Source organism: Peromyscus leucopus, chromosome 5 (assembly GCF_004664715.2).
Source record: "Peromyscus leucopus breed LL Stock chromosome 5, UCI_PerLeu_2.1, whole genome shotgun sequence".
Classification (NCBI taxonomy): Eukaryota; Metazoa; Chordata; class Mammalia; order Rodentia; family Cricetidae; genus Peromyscus; species Peromyscus leucopus.
In genome coordinates, this window is record NC_051067.1 from 114,138,561 (window position 1) to 114,158,944 (window position 20,384).

Sequence of the window (20,384 nt, forward strand, 5' to 3'; positions counted from 1 at the left end):
GATTAAAGGTATGTGCCAAACCCCTAACCCCAACCCTCAACCCAAGCAGAAGATTTTGTTTGTCTGTTTTGAAGTAGGGACTTACTATATAGCCTGGGCTGACCTTCAATTCTCCTTCTTCCAGGTCCTATGCATGAGCAATCAGTGTTCTTAACCACTGGGTCATCTCTCCAGCCCCCACCAATAATTTATCTTAATTCTGGAAAGATTGTCCTCTGACCTTCACGTGCATGTCATGGTGCTCATCTGAAATCATACACACATAAGTAAACCAGTGTAATAAAACATAAGGAACTGGAGAGAATGGCTGCTCTTGCAGAGGATCTAGGTTTGATTCTCAGCACCCACATGGTGGCTCACAGCCATCTGTAACTCCAGTCACAGGAATCCAACAACCTCTGTGGGCACTGCATACACGTGATGCACAGACATACATGCAGTCAAAACACCCATACACATAAAAATGAAAGGGACAAGCAGTGGTGGCACACACCTTTAATACCAGCACTTGGGAGTCAGAGGCAGGTGGATCTCTCAGTTTGAGGGCAGCTTCATCTACAGAGCAAGTTCCAGGACAGCCAGGGCTACACAGAGAAAACCTGTCTCAATAATAATAATAATAATAATAATAATAATAATAATAATAATAATAATAAATGAAATTAAGGAAAAATATAAATGTATTTTTTAATTAAATAAAAACTGCACTAAAACAACCATTTTGAAATGGCTGGATGTGATGTAGATTCCTTGGGGTGGCTGTTCTGTGAGTAGAGAAGAGTGTTTGCCTCCAAAGTGTCAGCAGAAGGGGATGCATACTGTAGCTAGGTCACTGATGAGACAGAAGGAGGTGACTGGTAAGAATTTAGGAATACATAATGGTTCAGCCTTAGCAAGGTGTGGTGGTGTATACCTTTATTCCCAGCACTGGGGAGGCAGAAGTGAGGCAGAGAAAGGTGAATCTCTGTGAGTTCAAGGTCAGTCTGGTTTTCATTATGAGTTCTAGGACAGCCAGAGAGACCTTGTCTTAAAAAGTAAAATAAAATAAATGCTTCCACCTCCCCTGAAAGGTCATATACTTGGTAAAAAAAAAATAATTAGGAATAGATTATACGAGCTGTTCCTCTTTCCTGCCTTGATTTCAGGGAGCTAGACTCTGTGGTTTTATTTCAATTCTTTAAAAGAAAATATTAAAATGCTTTTTAAAAATATATTTATTGTGTGTGTATAGGTGTACATGTGTGCATGTGCCACAGTTTAGGTTTGGAGGTCAGACATCCTCTGGGCCATCTCTCCAGCCCCTGAGTATTGCATCCCCATTCCACCCCCCAACAGGGATTTTAAATGTAGCCCTGGCTATCCTGGAACTCATTATGTAGATAAGTGTTGTGGAACAATCTTTTTGTACACTGTGAAGATGTGTTGCTCTCCATTGGTTTAATAAAGAGCTAAATGGCCAATAACTAGTCAGGAAGAAGTTAGGTGGGGCTTCTGGACAGGAAGAGAGCTTGCTGGGATGAAAAAGGGCAGAGTTAACAGATTTAGAGGAAACAGGACAAGATGAGGTAACACGCCATGAACCATGTGGCAGCAAATAAATTAATAAAATGGGTTAATTTAAGTTTTTAAGAGCCTTAAGTTATAAGGCTTAGAAACAAGCCTAAGCTATCAGCCAAGCATTTATAATTAATAATATGTCTCTGTGTGGTTATTTGGGAGCTAGCTGGGAGGACAGAAATTTATGCCTACAGACAAGGCTAGTCTTGAATTCACAGAGATCTACCCACCTCTGCCTCCTGAGTGCTGGGATTAAAGGCATGTATTAACAGGCCTGGATCAAATATTACATGTTACAGTGCTAAAGTTTTACATATGTTATGGTATTTTCATATTTTTATGATTGAACAGTGGCTTTTCAGTGCCCATTACCAGAATGTCCTCCCGTTACTGCAGTTTGCCTCAAAAGACAAAGTCATTTCCTTCAAACTGCACATTTTAGATGGGAATGGTGGCACATGCCTGGAATCCCAGCGCTTGGAAGGCTGAGACAGGAGGCTCAAGGGTTTAAGACCCATCTGGGCTACATAGCAAGTTTCAGACCAGCCTGGACTACATGAGATTATCGCAAACAATCTCAGCCTGGTTGGTTCAGTAGGAAGGAGCACTCAGCACAAACATGAGGAGGACCCCAATTCTAAATCCAGCACCGAGGTAAAAAGCCAGCTCAGGATGTGTGTGCCTGTGATCTCAGTGTAGCTGGGCCTTGATGGCTGCTGGCCCAGCTCCGCGTTCAATGAGAAAACCTGTCTCAAGGGAGTAAGGTTAAGTATGATGGGGAAGGACCCCCGATGTTGTTACATCTAGTCCATTATGCACCACAAGGAAGGAGAAAGACAACACTTATGGGCTCCCAAGACTTTAATCAATAAGCAGAGTCGCTGATCCATCAGGGCTGCAGGACAAGGACTAGGGAGCCTTGCTCTTCCTGACACCCCCAAGCAGGGCCAGAAGTGGAGTTTATGAGCACAAAAATCAACAAACATTTGTTGCCAATTAAAGTTACAATTTTCACCAATCTGGAGTCAGAGATTAGGGGCTTTCTTTGTATGTTCCATCCACAGATACCGAATGTAAGCTTTGCAGTCCAACCAATCGAATTCATTTCTTCTTTCTGTGGTTAGGACTAGCCATAATGTTTTAGAGAACTAAGGGGCATAATAGACTATTTCTATTGTTTAAAGAGAAGGTTAGTCATCTATTGGAAAGTTCCCAACTCCCCTAGGGCTTGGAAACATGAACTTTTTTTCACCCTACAGGTAAAATGACAGTCTGAAGTTAAAATGGCAGTCCTTAGGACAAGGTGCTTTTGCCTGCTCCCTTCAGTATCCTACTCCGACCATCACACAGACATACGTGGATCATCCCATGGGCATCCACATACATGTGTACATATACCACGCACATAGGAATCCAAGGCCAGTCTTGGCGACATTGTGAGTTCAAGGTTGTCCTGGCTACATGAGACATCCTGCCTGTCTTATAGGTCTGCTGATGTGTGATTGCATGTGTTGATAATCCTACCACTCCTCTTGACTCATCTCCTCAGTTCTCCACCCCCTCTAGAAGACATCTAGTGCCCTTAGAATGTTCAAGAAAGCTAAATGCAGTGACCAACACATGGATGCTTATCATGGCAGATTAGAGAAGCCACTTAGAGGATGATCTAAAAAAAAAAAAGATATCAAGTGAGCAAATAAGACAAAACGACATTGCTTGTCATAATAACCATCAGGGGACATGCCTATGAGTTGATGAACAGTGGATTTTCCTCCCTGAGAAGTGTACATAGCTCTTACTTGTAAGTGATAAACACATGTCTTAGACTAGGAAACAGTGACCAGATTTATAAAGAGAAGCTGGAGGTATTTTTTTAAAAGATTTATTTATTTATATATTTTATGTATATGAGTTCTCTATCTGCATGTACTCCTGTATGCCAGAAGAGGGAATAGGTGGTTATTATAGATGGCTATGAGACACCATGTGGTTCTTCGGAATTGAACTCAGGACCTGGGGAAGAACAGCCAGTGTTCTTAACCACTGAGCCATTTCTCCAGAATGAGAAGCAGGATTTTTGTTTGTTTGGTTTTTTTTCGAGATAAGATTTCTCTGTGTAGTTTTAGTGCCTGTTCTGGCACTAAACTGGCTCTGTAGACCAGACCGACCTTGAACTCACAGGGATCTGCCTGGCTCTGCCTTCTGAGTGCTGCGATCAAAGGCGTGTGCCCCCCCCCCCACACACACACAAGGCAAGAAGAGATAGGGTTTTTGTTTTCTGAACAAATACAACATTCTTTATTGTCAAAGAAAAAGGAAGGGGAAGTGTTTTTGTTGTTGTTGTTGTTTGTTGTTTTTTGGTCCCCCCTGCTAGGTAGCCTCCCTGGATCTGTGGGTTGCAGTCTGACTGTCCTTTGCTTTATATCTAGTATCCACTTATGAATGAGTACATACCATGAGTCTGAGTTACCTCACTCAGGATGATATTTTCTAGTTCCATCCATTTTCCTGCAAATTTCATGATGTCATCGTTTTTCTCTGCTGAGTAGTACTCCATTGTGTATATGTACCACATTTTTTTTTTTAATCCATTCTTCAGTTGACAGGCATCTAGGTTGTTTCCAGGTTCTGGCTATTACAAATAGTGCTGCTATGAACATAGTTGAGCATGTATCTTTGTGGTATGATTGAGCATTCTTTGGGTATATGCCCAAGAGTGGTATGGCTGGGTCTTGAGGTAGGTCGATTCCCAATTTTCTTTTTTCTTTTTTTTTTTTTTTTTTTTGGTTTTTCAAGACAGGGTTTCTCTGTGTAGTTTTGGGCCTTGTCCTAGACCAGGCTGGCCTCAAACACACAGAAATCCTCCTGGCTCTGCCTCCCAAGTACTGGGATTAAAGGCGTGTGCCACCACCGCCGCCTGGCCTGATTCCCAATTTTCTAAGAAACCACCATACTGATTTCCACAGTGGTTATACAAGTTTGCATTCCCACCAACAGTGGAGGAGTGTTCCCCTTGCTCCACATCCTCTCCAACATGGACTGCTGTCATTAGTGTTTTTGATCACAGCCATTCTGACAGGTGTAAGGTGGTATCTCAGAATCGTTTTGATTTGAGAAGTGGGAGTTTTAAGTCTAATTTCCTTTCTATCCCTCCCTATCTCCCTTTCTGCACTGTTGGAGATTTGAACTAGGGATTTTGCATATAGTAGGAAAGCACTTTACTACTGAGCTAAATTCTAGCTCCTTAAGCCCTGCTTATATTTATTTATTTGTTTGTTTGTTTTTCAAGACAGGGTTTCTCTGTGTATCCCTGGCTGTCCTGGAACTCACTCTGTAGACCAGGCTGGCCTCTGCCTGATGAGTTTTCTTTCATCATGTGGGTCCTAGGGACCAAACTTAGGTCCTCAGTCTTGACAGCAAATATTTTTACCTGCTGAGTCATCTCACCAGCTCTTGATAGATATATTTGAGACAGGGTCTCTAATCTAGGCTGGTTTTCAACTCAATGTGTAACTGAGGACAACCTTAAATTTCTGATTCTCTTGTCTGCACCTCCTGTGTATTGAGATTACAGGTGAACTGGGTGTGGAGGTGCATGCCTTTAATCCTAGCACAGAGGCAAGTGAATCTCTATGAGTTCAAAGCCAACCTGATCTACAAAGGGAGTTCTAAGAACAGCCAGGACTGTTACACTGAGAAACCCTGTCTCAAAAAACAGACAGACAAAAACACAAACAAGACAAAACCAACCAACCAAACAAAAAGAGATTAAAGATGTGTACCACCACCCAGCTCTTTTAAATGATTACAGGGATTGAAATCAAGGCTTCATGCACAAAGTTCTCTACCAACTGTGCTAAATCCCCAGTCCAACGATTTTTTTTTCTGTGTCTTTTTCTTTGTTGGCCTGGGGATTAAATCCAGGCCCGAAATTGCTCCATTACTGAACTACATTCCCAGGTTAGGTTGATCATTTATACAAGTCTGGATGAGCCAGGTGTGGTGGCTAATGTCTTCAGTGCAGGCACCCAGGAGGCAGAGGCAGGAGGATCTCTGAGTTCGAGGCCACCTTGATCTCCAGAGCAAATTCCAGGACAGTTAGGACTACATAGAGAAACCCTGTCTTGAAAAAAAAAAGTCTGAGTGTATTACAGATCTTCTTTAAAAGTTCATTTCTCATCACATTATGGTAGAAACCAAAGTCATCTACATGCAAGTCAAAGTGCCACCCAATTTGTTCCAGGTTTTTCGATCTGTCTCCTAGCATCCTCCTCTTTGTTTATTTAGTTCTAGCCACAGGGGGTCCTTTGTGTTCCTAGCTTATGACAGTTTGTCCAATAATCACTCCATCCCACCAGCGTGTCATGCTCTAGTCATCCACTGTTTTATTTCTCTAAATATCACCTGTCATTACTTAACACTCAGTTTTTTTTTTTTTTGGTCTTCTTCCATGAGAATGCAAACTCTGCTACAGCATGGGTGTTGTCTGTTTTGCTCATGATTTCTCTCAGTTTCCAGAACAGCATTCTTGTATGCAACATTGATGTCTAAGTATAATACTCAAAGGATATTTCATTTCATGAGAGACAAACACCTAGTTGCTCAGACACATAGTCTTTAAAATTTTTCAATTACATTTTTGTTTATATTTACATTACTTTTTTTGGTGCATCTGGGTGTGTATGTGTACAGAGGCATGCCACGGTGCATGCACTTAGGCCAGAGGGTAACCTTTGTAAGTGACTTCTCTTCTTCCACCACTTGGGTTCTGGGTATTGAACTCAGGTTTTCAGACTTGGCAGCAAGCAACTTTACCTGTTGAGCTGTCTCACCCCACCCTACCCCTGCCCCCGCCCATTTAAAATAACAAAAATACTTTCAGCATGAAGCTATAGCCACAGCATCTGTCAGGAATTTTCGGCTGTAGGAAATGATGGATGACAACGTTCAGACACAGTCTTGACAGATGCCGCAGAAACACAAGCACGTGGTCAGATGCCCAATTAACTGCATATTCGTGTTACATGTTCACCAGTGCATAAACAGATGGTGACCCAGAGCGGGCTGCTCCGATGACTGGGCTACGACTCGCCTTATGGGTGAAGCTCAAGGCTTATGCCTGGGCAGGTGACACCAGCGACTCGTGATGATTGCCGAGCCACTCCCACTGGGGGCTCCGTCGCCTTGGCTGTCTCATGACCAGCTCTCGGGGGACAGTCATACTTAGCCCCTGACAGTTTCTGATGCGTGGATCCCTGTGATCGGGGATATTCCCTTGACTCAACGCATGTCTGTGATACTTGTTCATAAATGTTTATGAATGTTTGAATATGTAGTCGTGAGTAAAGGGAAATGAAATCTGTCTAAATCAAAGTTTAGGTGAGAAAACTCTTATACTAGAACTCTAGGCTGTCACCAAGTACTCACGGCCACTCCGTGCCTCCCGCCTTGTCACCAGGACAAACGTTAATATTCATCTCTCTCCAAAGCCCCAGACTTCCCCTACCGGAGTCCTTTATAAGCGTTCTAAGCGATGAGCCGTAACCTGCCCGTCACGCACCATCCAGAGACCCCCATTCCAGTCCCTAAGGCCTCCACTGCCCCGCACAGACACCTACGTCAGCCACCATTCACCCCAGAGCCCCTGGGGGGGAGGGGGGTCCTCCTAAGCCCCGCCCCCTCACGTAAGTTCATGCCCCTGGTTCTTAGTCCAGGCGCGCCGGAAGCCCCGCCCCGGGTAGTTGCTAGGCTCCGGCAGCCGGAAGTCCCGCCTGCCGAGTAGTCGTCGCTGCCGCCGCCGCCGCCTCCGTTGTTGTTGTGGTCGCTTCTCCGAAGTCCGCGGCTCCGAGAGCCGCCTCCGTCGCCTCCTGCCGCCATGAAGTGGATGTTTAAGGAGGACCACTCGCTGGGTAAGCGCGGTCGGCCTGACCGGGCCCCGAGCCGCGGCCCCTCCCCCACTCGGGCCGCTGGGTCGCCCAGGCCCCGCCAGCCGGGGCGCCTCCTACGGACCCGTGAAACGCCCCCCCCTCCCCTCCGCGGACCTTGCTGGAAGTCGGTGACGGGGGCCGCGGCCAGGGACCCCGGGGGGTGAGGACTCGGGGCGTATGCGCGCTGGTTGCGGGTGGCGAAGGGCGGTCAGGAAGATGGGGTTCCGGGAACCAGGGGACGACTGGCGGGCAGACGCGACCGTCGTCAGCTCGGTGTACTTCTCTCCCAGAACACAGATGCGTGGAATCCGCGAAGATCAGAGCGAAGTACCCCGACCGGGTTCCGGTGAGTGTGGACTCCCTGTCTCCTCACCCCTCTGTCACCCTACGAGTCTTGGATCGCTAGGCCATGCAACAGTTGATAAGGTCCCAAAGTGTAGCCGGAGACCGGACGGGTTTGGGCTGGGGCCGGCCCAAGCTTGGGGCGCAAGAGGGTGGTGCTGTTCAGGGGCATCAGTGCTGAATCTTCCGATCTAGGGCAGCAAGCTGCTTGCAGCCTCTAGGCTCCCTCGCCAATTATGTAAGGAACCGTGTTCTAGGACAGGGCAACAGGTCACTTCCACTTTGGGGAACGGTGGTGGAGGGAGACGGTCCCTTGGTCTTTGATATAGTGCCACAGTCACAGGACATTCGTCTTTAACTTTGAGCCTTTAACTTGTAGTTTCTCTTTACCCTGATACTGTCATCCTTGCTTTACCAATAAATCTGAAATGCCACCGTTTCGTCTTTAATCAATAAGTATGATGCTATGTTCCTGCCATAGTTGGGGAGATGGTTTCTGCTATCCTTATTGATTTTTGAAGGACATAAAGTCTTATTGTTGGAGCTCTTTGCTTGTAAACAGTTCCTTTGAGGAGAGAATGAGGAGGACAAATGTTAACCTGTTTAGAGAAGCAACAGGCCAAATGATCACCTTGATTCTTGAGTGGCTGGGATTGTAGAGCATTGCCATTAACTCATCTTTTCTTCTTTCCACTCTTGCTTGGGATTTTAATTCTCTAGTGGTGTGGATCTGTTCTGGGATCCTGGATTAACAGACTACAGATGAAACTCTGGCCAGATAATCTTTCTTCTGCTTAGATAAAATGTTAGAAAGTTAGCCGGGTGGTAGTGGTTTTCACCTTTAATCCTAGCACTCAGGAAGCAGAAGCAGGCAGATCTCTCAGTTGGAAAGGTAGAAAGTTTTGTAGCTGTGTTTCTCTTACAGATGCTGAGATCAGAGATGAGAGATGTAATTGACCAAAGATAACATAGTTTTATCAGTTCTGGACCTCCAGAGTGTGGCTTATTAAGACCTAGGAGTATTACTCATGCTGTGCAGTTTCCCATGCATTTCCTTCCTTGCCCACGCTGTGCTCATCAGACTGTGAGGACAGAGCTTTGTGCTTACGTGCACTGTGCTCCTTGTCCCTCCCCTTCCTTCCCCTCTCATCTGTTTACAGTGCTGGGAATCAAGTACAGCCCTGGTGCATGCCAGGCAAGTGCTGCTCTTTGCTGAAGAAAAACCTCCCCTGCTGACATATCTTGACTTTTCCAGGTGATTGTGGAAAAAGTCTCAGGCTCTCAGATTGTTGACATTGACAAAAGGAAGTACTTGGTTCCCTCTGACATCACTGTGGCCCAGTTCATGTGGATCATCAGGAAAAGGATCCAGCTTCCTTCTGAGAAGGCCATCTTCCTGTTTGTGGACAAGACAGTCCCACAGTCCAGGTGAGAGGTGTTTACTAGATGTGCCTCTGGCTTAGAAATTCATCTGCTGCTTGTAAAACCCAAGCCTTAGGAGGTATAAAAGCTTAAGAGAGCCGGGCGGTGGTGGGGCACGCCTTTAATCCCAGCACTCGGGAGGCAGAGGCAGGAGGATCTCTGTGAGTTCAAGGCCAGCCTGGGCTACCAAGTGAGTTCCAGGAAAGGTGCAAAGCTACACAGAGAAACCCTGTCTCGAAAAACCAAAAAACAAAAAAAAAAAAAAAAAAAAAAAAAAAAATCTTAAGAGTTCTGCAGCTCCTTGTATATCAGTAGCTTCAGGAAAAAAACACAGGGGCACAATTATGTATATACTCTGTTAAGAGAGTGGAACAGTGTGTGTGTGTGTGTGAGCCAGAGGTCAGCATTGGGTGTCTTCCTCAATTACTTCTTTACCCTATTTACTTTTTTAGACTAATGCTTTTTTTCTGTTCACTTTTTAAAAATTATGAGTGTGTATGCATGCATGCAGGTGCATGTGGAGGTCAGAGAACAACTTTTGGAATTGATTCTCCCCTTCCACCATTGGCACTGAGGACAGTTGTAAGGCTTGAGTGGCCAGTGCTTTTACCTTACATCTCCAGCATCTATTTTGAGACAGGGTCTCACTGAACTTGGAGCTGACTGATCTAAACTCAGGTCTTCATGCTCACACAGCAGGCAGTGTGTACCGAGTCACCTCCTTGCCACCAGATCCGGACTTAAAAATGTACCCCTTGGAGCCTCCCGGCCTCTGGCCTCCACATACACACGCACACCCCATACCCTAAATAAATGACTCTCAGAAATTCTTTAAAACCATTCAGAACTTTCTTGGGCTTAAACCATAGTAGAACTGAGGCCTACAGTGAGGTTTTCACCTAATGACTCATGTAAATTGGTCCCATTTCTCTCTGTCAGGAACCTGTAGGTCCCGAAGAGGCTTATCATTAGTTCATCATTCTGCTCAGTTACCTCTCAACATAGTTCCTTGCTCTTCTGGAAGTCGGTATCTCCCAGCTCCACAAGTCTGATAAAGTGACTATGTCCAGTCAGGAGCCACAGTGACATCTATAGGGTACCTCCCTTGGTACCATCTGCTTTGGCGGCCAGTAAGACTGACTGTTATGTTGCCTAGGAGCAATCTTTGTTTCTTTCTTTCTTCTTTTTTTGGTTGTTGTTCTTGTATTTCCAGACAGGGTTTTTCTGTGTAGCCCTGGCTATCCTGGAACTCTCGAATTATAGACCAGACTGGCCTCAGACTCACAGAGATCTGCTTGCCTCTGCCTCCCAAGTGCTGGGATTAAAAGCATGTGCCACCATGCCTGGCTTTAGAAGTGATCTTTGTAATATAAACTGGGACCGGAATTTAGGCAGCGGCCATTACAGTTTCCCTCTTGGTATAGCTCACAGCCTGGCTTTAGTCCCCCGCAGAGAGAGGAAAATAGACTAGCTAGCTGAGATTTGGTTACTCCTTTCCCATTATTGATTGGGCATTTAAAAACCCTAGCCAGATTTTGGTCTTCATGTGTTCCCTCGGTGTGAGTTTCTTGTCACATCTGATTTTAGTGACCCACACTAGGTTTCACACTACCTCAGAAGTAATATTTCTAACAATTTAAGCTTTCAAAGTTCTGGGAACTAGCCTAGTTTGTCAAAATATAATTCACTGGAAACTACAAAAGATGCCCTGCGTAGTTGCACATACCTATAATCCTGGCTCTTAGGAGCCTGAGGCAGGATTTCAAAATTCAAGGATAGCCTCCAGTTTTACAAAGACCTTGTTTCAAAAGGAAAGTTCCAGAAGAGGCTTAAGCTGAATTTTAGACTTTATTTCTTTTGAAGGTGAAAAGCTCTGGCTATATTCTCTTGGTCTGATTTCTTTGCAAATCTCTACTACCTATTTCTGGTGTCTGGTAGAGAGAGTACAGGAGAATACTGGAAGCTTCTCTAAAGCCAGTATTTGCCTGAGGAGATAGGAGAAAGGCCAGGGACTGCCCACTGGGTGCTACTGGTCTTTTAATACCTATAGCTCTGGTAATCTTGTCATTCTTGGGTCTAGACCCCCTTACCTAGCCTTCCTTCACAGGCTTTTGGGGAGTATGTTGTTGGATATGTGGGGTCACTTTTGGCTCTCCTTCAAGTAAAGGAGGAGGTAAATTTTCCTTTATAGCTTTTAAAACCTGTACAGTACCTTGATTCTGTTTTCTCCTTCTTGGAGATGGTGGCTTCCTGGGAGGAAGTAGGATCTATGGCACTGGGTTGATTTTCCTTAATGCTGAGTATAGTCGTTGGTGGTGGTGATCCAGTTCAGGGCCTTGTCTTGCTAGGCAAGTGCTCTGCTAGCCACATCCTCAGTCCCTGGGACTTAATGTCTGAAGACATTGAGATTTCTCTGATGCACCACAGAATCTAGTGACTGGAAACAGCTTATAGTCTCATCACCCATTTCCTCCCTGTTGTCCTGAAGTGTAAATTGAATTGGAAGTGAAAAGTGGTTTTCAGGGCAGCAGAGGCTGCTTCAGAGCCATTTTCTCTCCCAGTTCTTTCTAGAAAAACAAACGGGCTGTCATTTTTCCCATTTGCCTTTCTAGTCTGGTAAGACTCTGTCCTAAAGCAGATTATATTCGACCAAAGTTAGGATTCTAGGACTGAGTGACCAGAACCCTAGAAATCAAATTCTGACTCTAGAGGATGAAGAGAACACCCAGGCCCTTAGCACTGAAGCTGCTTGATGCAGGCCAATCTGTATTCATTTGGAAGTTTTGTTTTGTTTTGTTTATTTGGTTTTTCGAGACAGGGTTTCTCTGTGTAGCTTTGCGCCTTTCCTGGAACTCAACTTTGTAGCCCAGGCTGGCCTCGAACTCACAGAGATCCTCCTGGCTCTGCCTCCCGAGTGCTGGGATTAAAGGCGTGTACCACCACCGCCCGGCAGGAAGTTTTATTAAAAAGGTATTTGTTGATGGGCAGTGTTGGCATACAAAGGTAGATCTGAGTTCAAAGACAGCCTGGTCTCACATAGTAAATTCCAGATTAGCCAGGGCTATATAGAAAGACCCCATCTTATAAACAAACAAACAAAAATGGATTTAGAGATGGGCAGTGGTGGTGCACGCCTTTAATCCCGGCACTCTCAAGGCAGATATAGGCAGGTCCTTGTGAGTTCGAGGCCAGCCTGGTCTACAGGGCCAATTCTAGGACAGCCAGGACTGCTGCACAGAGAAACCCTGTCTCAAAGACAAACAAAACAAAAAACCCAAAAACATATTTGTTAGCCAGGTTTGGGATGATATTCACTTTTAATTCCAGCTGTTGGTAAGAGGAGGCCTTCCGGGGGAATACAGTGAGACCCTGTCTCCAACAAAAATCAAAACCAAAACCCAAATTTGTTTATAAACAAAGAGACACGTGACACCATCAGACCCATGCAAATGTAAACACCTGTCATAGCCCAGAACACAAGAGTGTCTTTCCTAAAGCTGGTGGTGACAACTTCACGTCTCTCAAAGTCAGTTGAGCAGCCTCTTGTCAGCTTTTTCCAGCCTCCTTGGGAGCCCTGGAGCCTCCTTTAACCTGCATCCAGTGCTTGCAGAGTGGCTGGGGAAATGAATGTAGAGAGACTGTGAATCCAGGCTCTCCCTGTTCCTTAACTAGCAGTGTTGCCAGGTTCAACAGTGCATGGGTTATGTGTCAAGCTGAACACAGGTGATAAGCATGGAGAGTGGCATAGTTAGTACTAAATACAGTTATAGGTTCCCTTTCTTAGAAAAAAAAAAAAAAGAAAGAAAGAAAGAAAGAAGGAAAAGAAAAGAAAAAAAAGAAAAGTAAGAAAGAAAAAGTGGTGGGATCTGGATCTCAGCTTCCTTTTCTTTTTCTTTCCTGGGTTTTATGTTTGTTTGAGACAGGGTTTCTCTATATAGCTCTTGCTGTCCTAGAACTCACCATGTAGACTAGGCTGGCTTTGAACTCAGAGATGCACCTGCTTCTGCCTCCTGAGTGCTGGGATTCAAAGCCTTTTCTGCCTTTTTCTTGTCCCATTAGAAAGTTGAGTTTTCTGCCTAGGTGCTTACCTCAAGAATCTGGCTCTACACAGAAGAGGAACTATCCCTTGATGCAGACAGAACTGAAAAAGACATTGGGATAAAAGTTTCCCAGTCATTGTAGTGGAGGGGAACCCAAGTCTCTTAATAATCTTTGTTCTTTGTTTAAAGCACAGACAAGAATGTTAGTTTCCTGTTTAAAATAGAAACAGAAAGCTGGATGTTGTGGTGTACACCTTTAGTCCCAGCACCAGAGACAGGCAGGCAGATATTTGTTCAAAGCCAGCCTGGTCTACATAGTGAGGCTCTGTCTCAAAAACAAAACTAAACCACAACAAAAAAATAGAAACAGGAATGTGGCTGGGCAGTGGTGACACACACCTTTAATCCCAGCACTCATGAGTCAGAGGCAGGGAGATTTCTGAGTTCCAGGACAGCCTGGTCTACAGAGTGAGTACCAGGATATCCAGGGCTACACAGAGAAACCCTGTCTTGAAAAATAACACAAACAAAAGAAACAGAAATGTATTATTGAATAAATATCTTCAACATGTTGACAGTTTGGCCTGAAGAGACCAGTGCTGCTGAATATGGTGTTTGGTTGGTGGCTTCCTGGTCTGAAAGAAGTCTTAAAGGATGGTGATTTTAGGGTCCATCTTTTGTTCAGAAGTATGCTTAAACTTAAAAATTTTCATCATTTCTGGGTAAATACTTCTTCAGAAATGGCTATTGGTCTGGTGAAGATAGCTCAGCAGGTAAGGTGCTTGCCACCAAGCTCGATGGTCTGAGTTTGAGCTCTCAAACCCACATGGTGGAAGGAGAGAACTGAGTCCTTGTTTTGGTTTGTTTGTTTTGTGTTTGTTTTTAAGAAAAGATGTGTTTTAGGAATGGCAGATTTGTGCAAGAGTAACATGTGATAGGAAGGAATAGTCAGCTCTGTGTGTTTTGGTTTGGGTCCATTAGGTTTGCACTTGACAACCAATGCCTTTCAGGTTCCTCGGTGGTGGTCATTGACTCCTGCCTCCCCCCACTGTCCTGCCTTGCTGAGAGACAGGGAAGCACATGAGCTGTACAGCAGATGGCTGGCCAGGTGTTCATTACTCCAGCCCATTTATGACTCATCCCTCCATGCCCTGCCTGTGGTTGGGAGTCAAGGCAATTCCACTGGGGTTGGGCACCCACCTGAGTCCTAGGTCATCCCCACCCCCCCACCCCCAATTCACAAGGCTGTTGAGAAGCAGAAAGTGAATGTTTGCCTTTGGTTGTCATAGCTAATCCTGGGCCTGGTTCTTCTTAGGACTTGACTTTACTGTTGGTCAGTTCCTCCACAGGAGAAATGGCTGCCTGGATCTTTGTGACCCCAAATGGAGGCATGGGAGCAGCCTCTAGGGAACAACTGTGATTCCTTTTACTCAGCACTCAGAATTCCATCTCTCCTTAGATCGACTCCATGGTTTGCATTTGCCATTGGCATTTTCCATTTCTTTACTAATCAGAACCAAGAGTTTTGAAGGTAGAAACAAGTGGCCCCTGTACCCAGAGCAGAATTCGTTCCAGATGCCTTCATGTAGTACCGGATACTACAGCACTAGAATGCAGTGTACTTAAAGGCTTTGGGTCTCTACAGACACCTCGAAGTAGCTTAGGTAGGAAGCCGTGGAATTGTGGTCTGACTGACTTGCTCTATCTGCAGGCTTGGGCAGCTTGCCTATCAGGTGTGGTCGGACTGCCTCTGTGCTTTAGGACTGACTCCTGACCATTCTGACAGTGCCTGCTCAGTGCGGGTGATCAGGCCTTGTTCTGAGAGGGAAGCTCATCCACCCTGAGGTGTATAGAACATGTCGTCACCTGACAAATGCCGCCTCTGCTGCAAATTCTCCTGTACAGGGTCCATTTTGCCTGCCTGTGCTTCATTTCAGTAAACTTTGAATGGGACATTAGCGTGTGTTTGAGAAACACTGTTCTGAGGAAGGTCCTTGCCAAAGGTACAAAGATCTAATGCTAGGCTTGTCATTGGGACAAGCCTACTGTGTGTTCACTTGGAGGCAGTACAGGTTGGTGATAAGAATGTTTTCTAGTTTTGTGGATAAATTATTTGTCTATTAGTTTTTATTCCTTTGAATTATGGGTGGTGATAGTACTGACTTCAGGTTGTTGTGAGGATAAAAAGTTACAATATGTACAGTACTTAGAATAGAGCTTAGAGCGTTAGGGTAGGTAAGATTTTTACTGCCGACCTCTATAGCTGCTTGGGCACTGTTAAACAAATTGATGCACTTAAAAGACAGTGGAACTGAGGGCTGGACAGATGGCTCAGTGCTGAAGAGCTGCTCTTGTTGCAGAGGACTGAGATTTGGTTTGCAGCAGCCAGCCAGCCCCTCACACTGTTTGCAACTTCAGTTGGGGGGGGGGGCTTGCCTTCTGTCCTCTGCAGTCATCAGGCACTCACATGCACAGATATACGTGCAGGCCAAACACAAGTATGTGAAATAAAAGTAAATTTTAAAAAAGCAAAGAGAAACAGTGGAACAGCCACATGATTATGACCTCTACCCTTTAGAGGTCAGGACTGAGTCTCAGGCCACTCTTGGCCCAGACAATAGCTGTCCCAGTGCTGCTCATCGTTCACTGGGCAGCTTGTGGAGTCTGAGGTAGACCCTGGGGTGGGTCATGAAGCCCTTTGGGTGTATGTAGTTCAGCAGCAGGGTTTGGAATTGCTGCATTAGTACTTGTGACCCGCTGGGAAAGAGTAGAACTTCATAGGTGGAACCAGGGAAGTGCTGAGTTGAACACTGTAGGCGATTGCCGTTAAACCCATTTGGTAATGACAGTGGGGAGATAGCAGATATTGGAGCACCTGACACTGGAGCACGTAGGGTAGGCTTGAGCGCTATTGTGGTGTTTTCCTGTTAGCTTCTTTCTGAGAAGTCTCAGAAAGGGGGCGTTTCTCTGGGCATTCCCAGCCAGCAGTGTAAGAATTTTGGGAGGACCAGCTATATATTTGAGTTCTTCTGCTACCTGCTGGCTTTTCACTCATTTTTGACTCATTACCTTACTTCCTAATCAGATGTAAACTCTACACCCCACAAAGAATGGGTGCCTTTGCCCTGAATATGGCCACACATAGACTCATCTTCAGCATTTTATTTTCTGTTTATTTTGTTTTTTCGACACAGGGTTTCTCTGTGTAGCTTTGGAGCCTATGGTGGATTTCTGTGAGTTTGAGGCCAGGCTGGTCTACAGAGCAAGTTCCAGGACAGCCAAGGCTACAAAGGGAAACCCTGTCTTGAACCCCGCCCTCCCCCCAAAAAGAAAAATACGCCTATGAAAACTAGAGAGGGGGCATGAAATAGCTACAGTCATGAGATAAGCTTTGAGGAGAGCAAGTAGTGAGGTAATATGGGGCAGAAGGGTGCAGTGGGATGGGACCCAGGGAGAGGGCGGGTCAAGGCAACCAAAAATTCATGGATGAGAATGCTTCCAAGGAGACCTGTTACTTGGTATGCTAATTTTTAAAAATGCCTGGGTCCCACCACAAGAGATCTGATTTCATTTCATTCATGGAGATGCTTGTAAAGCTCTCTAGAGATCCTGAAGGCAGCCCAGGTTGAAAATCAACACAGTTATTCTCATGAACCAGCTTCCTTCTACACCTGACTTGTCAGTGGAAATGGCATGAAACATCTTGCGGATTTTAAAAATTCTAGTAGCTCCTTAACACCCAACAAGTTAAAAACAGGTGAAATTGCTAGGTGTGGTGGGGAAACCTTTAATCCCCAACACTCAGGAGGATCTCAGAGTTCAAGGCCAGCTTGGTCTACACGTGGAGTTTCAGAACAGTTAAGACTACATAGAGAGACCTTGTATCAAAAAATCAGCATGCCTTTAATCCTAGCACTTGGGAGGCAGATGAAGGAGGGATCTCTGTGAGTTCATTCAGGCTAGCCTAGTCTACAGAGCGAGTTCCAGGATAGGCTCCAAAGCTACACAGAGAAAAACAGAACAGGTGAAATTAACCATTTATTTAACTTAGGAAATGGAAAAATTTGTCATTTCAACATGTAACCAAATTTGATGTTTTATTTTTGAAATCTTGTGGGGTTTTTTTTATTGTTTTTTTTTTTTTTTTTTTTTTTTTTTTTTTTTGGTTTTTCGAGACAGGGTTTCTCTGTGTAGCTTTGCGACTTTCCTGGAGCTCACTTGGTACCCCAGGCTGGCCTTGAACTCACAGAGATCCGCCTGGCTCTGCCTCCCGAGTGCTGGGATTAAAGGCGTGCGCCACCACCGCCCGGCTTGAAATCTTGTGTTTTTACACTTAGCACATCCAGTTCTGATGGCACATTGCAGTTGTTGAATAGAGACAGTGATCTGTTTTCGAAGCAGCCATAAAGGATATTCTTCCTTAACAACAGGGATTTGATTAAGCAGTGCTGTTCAGAGAAGTTGGCTTGTTTTCTTTTTGTTTGGTTTTTTAGATTTATATACATGAGTTTTAGCCACATGTATATATATGTATGTACCACGTGTGTGTCTGCTGCCCAGAGAGGTCAGAAAGGAGTGTCAGACCCCCTGGAACTGGAGTGATGGATGGTTGTGAGCTGCCATGTGGGTACTGGGAACAGAACCTGGGTCCTCCGGAAGAGCAACAGGTGCTCTTAATTGCTGAGCCTCTCTCCAGCCAATCTAGAGTTTTCTCACATATTCCAAATTGAGAACCTCACATGGGGAGTTTTTGTGATTGCAGAAGAAGATGAGGCTTTTTCTTGTGCATACTCATCCCTCACATTATTACTTAATTAATAATCTACCCACACAGCCATCTCCAGGAAACATGCAAATGGGGTGGGAAGTGAAATAAAAAAGCAAAAACTCCCCCTGTAAATGTCACCTATTGGTCTCAGTCAGACACACAGGAGCACCAGCAGCAAAGCCAGGGAGAAATCACTGCTTCACAAAGCTGAGGTTCTGGATCCCTCATTTCCCCCATTGGTCCTTGGTTGGCTACATATTTATTTTTGAGACAGGGTATTATGTAGCCAGGCTGGCCTAGAATTTGATATGTGGCTAAAGGTGACCTCGAACTTGTGATCATCCTGTCCTCAGTGCTGGGATTACAGGTTTGAACCACCATACCTAGGCTGTATGCAGTGTGGGAGGTTGAACCCACGCTGTGGGTATGCTATGTAAGCACTCTACCAGCCCAGCTACACCCCTGCTCTGTCCATATCTAGACAACTGTTGTGACCAGGGCTCGTTCTCGGATCAGCATCTTACTGCTGGTTCTGGTTGACCCAGCACTTGTGGTCTTATGGCATGAGTATGGTCACGTGGCCAGAGTTTGCATGAGGTTGCAGTAGGTGTTACTACTCTCATTGAGACAACTCAGTTTCCTGGCAGAGAACTGGATTAGTTCTCCACTGCAGTCTGTTTCACAGCATAGGGAAAGCTGATTTTCCACCCACATGTTTAGTTTAAGGAATCTTATTTTTGGAGGCTCTTTGGAAGCTTGAGCAATCTTTTATTGCGTTTTATTCTTTTGCAATAGAGGGAATCCAACCCAGGGCTTCACCCCTGCTGGGCAAGCACTCTACCACTGAAGTACATCCCTGGCCTAGGGAAGGTTTCTTTAGGAACTTTGGGCATTGTACACAAGAGTCTCTTTGATCATACTGTAGAGATCTCTGGGGTCTCAGAGATTGTGGCCTGGGAGTGTTCAGAGTAATGTACCTTTGATACTGAGTCTAAATTTATAAATATTCAAATAAATACCCTGAAGAGGAGAATCCAACACCTTCTTGCTTACAGGGGTCTTACATGGTCATGGTCCTTTCGCTCTTTCTTTTGCTTATGTTGCCCATCATTCGGGTCATTGAAGTCATCAGATGCCTTTGCAAGGTCGGAGTGTGCAGGGACTTCTGGTGTCTGCCGACACTGTACCTGGCTCCTGATGTTCTGTAATCCTCTCCCCATTTTTTGTGGTACTGGAGATTGAACCCAGGACCTTGTGCTTGCTGTGAGGGCTGTACCACTGACCCCGGTCAGCCCCGTCTTCATTTTCTTCATGCTCTGTGTTCTTTCAGGAGAACAGATTGTAGGTCACAGCAGGGGACCTGAGTTATTTTTACCTCCCAACCATCAACCACAAAGCTTCTCATCCTTAAGCCTCATTTTTCTACTTGATACCTGGACTCAATTCTCAATGATTTTTTTTCTTTTTTCTCTTTCAAGCCTAACTATGGGACAGCTTTACGAGAAGGAAAAAGATGAAGATGGATTCTTGTATGTGGCCTACAGCGGAGAGAACACTTTTGGCTTCTGAGGGCCAGTGCTTGCTAGGTGCACCGTTCCTGCTTGTGTATCTTGTAAATAACTGGCTGTTTTCAGTTCCTCTACCAGAGCCTCTTTCACATAGACCTACTAGTGCATTTGTAACTGGATTTATTTCTTAATATATTGGAAGGTTTTGTTTTCTTAGATTAGTAAATTATACAGAGTTTTATTTTCAGTTTTCTTTCTGTGCACTGTCCTCATGGCTATATGCTCCAGGGAACCCGTCCTCTGGGAATCCTATTTAATGAAGATGTTTCCATAATGAAGGGAGGTAGGTGTGGTACTCAAGTGAAAAGGAGGGGGTGATGATGCATTGTTCTGGATTATGTTCCAAGTGTTAGATAGCTAAGTATTAAAAGCACCCAAATTAAATCCTTAGCAATCAGAACACACTTGCTTCACTAGATTTTGCCAACTGCAAATCATGTTGGACTGAGCTAATCTGTTCTTCTTTCTGAGACTATTAAGGTAAATAATTAACAATAAAACTTACTCTTATAAAGGCATCACAGTGTGACCATGTCCTTTATTCACCTTCTTTTGGATGAGTCAGAGAAATGGTTCCTGTTTATCAGGCCTGAAGAAGGGCTTATGGGCCATGTCAGCATAGCCTAGGATGGGAAGTGGTGGCTGCTATCATAAAAAGGGATTATTTTTTTTCAGTGGTTAATAAATACAGTTACAAGATTCGGATACCAAGACTATGTAAAAAGGTACACATTTCAAAGTCTTGCTTTTACCACTGTTT

At 44.8% G+C, this 20,384-nt stretch overlaps 1 protein-coding gene across 1 annotated transcript; it reads left to right on the top strand.

Moving 5' to 3' along the window:
* The first annotated feature begins 7,305 nt into the window (after positions 1 to 7,305).
* Positions 7,306 to 20,142, top strand: Gabarapl2 (GABA type A receptor associated protein like 2). Its single transcript, XM_028892763.2, has 4 exons — positions 7,306 to 7,466; positions 7,775 to 7,830; positions 9,082 to 9,254; positions 19,535 to 20,142. Exons 1-4 carry the CDS (start codon positions 7,433 to 7,435, stop codon positions 19,623 to 19,625), a joined length of 354 nt encoding a protein of 117 aa, XP_028748596.1. The 5' UTR covers positions 7,306 to 7,432; the 3' UTR covers positions 19,626 to 20,142.
* The last annotated feature ends 242 nt before the right edge of the window (positions 20,143 to 20,384 follow it).

Bases quoted from the DNA above. Each gene is read 5' to 3' on its own strand.
- Gabarapl2 (XM_028892763.2), top strand. From the start codon at position 7,433: ATGAAGTGGATGTTTAAGGAGGACCACTCGCTGG. The intron at 7,467-7,774 runs GTAAGCGCGGTC...CTTCTCTCCCAG, and splicing joins TAAGGAGGACCACTCGCTGG to AACACAGATGCGTGGAATCC. The intron at 7,831-9,081 runs GTGAGTGTGGAC...TGACTTTTCCAG, and splicing joins AGTACCCCGACCGGGTTCCG to GTGATTGTGGAAAAAGTCTC.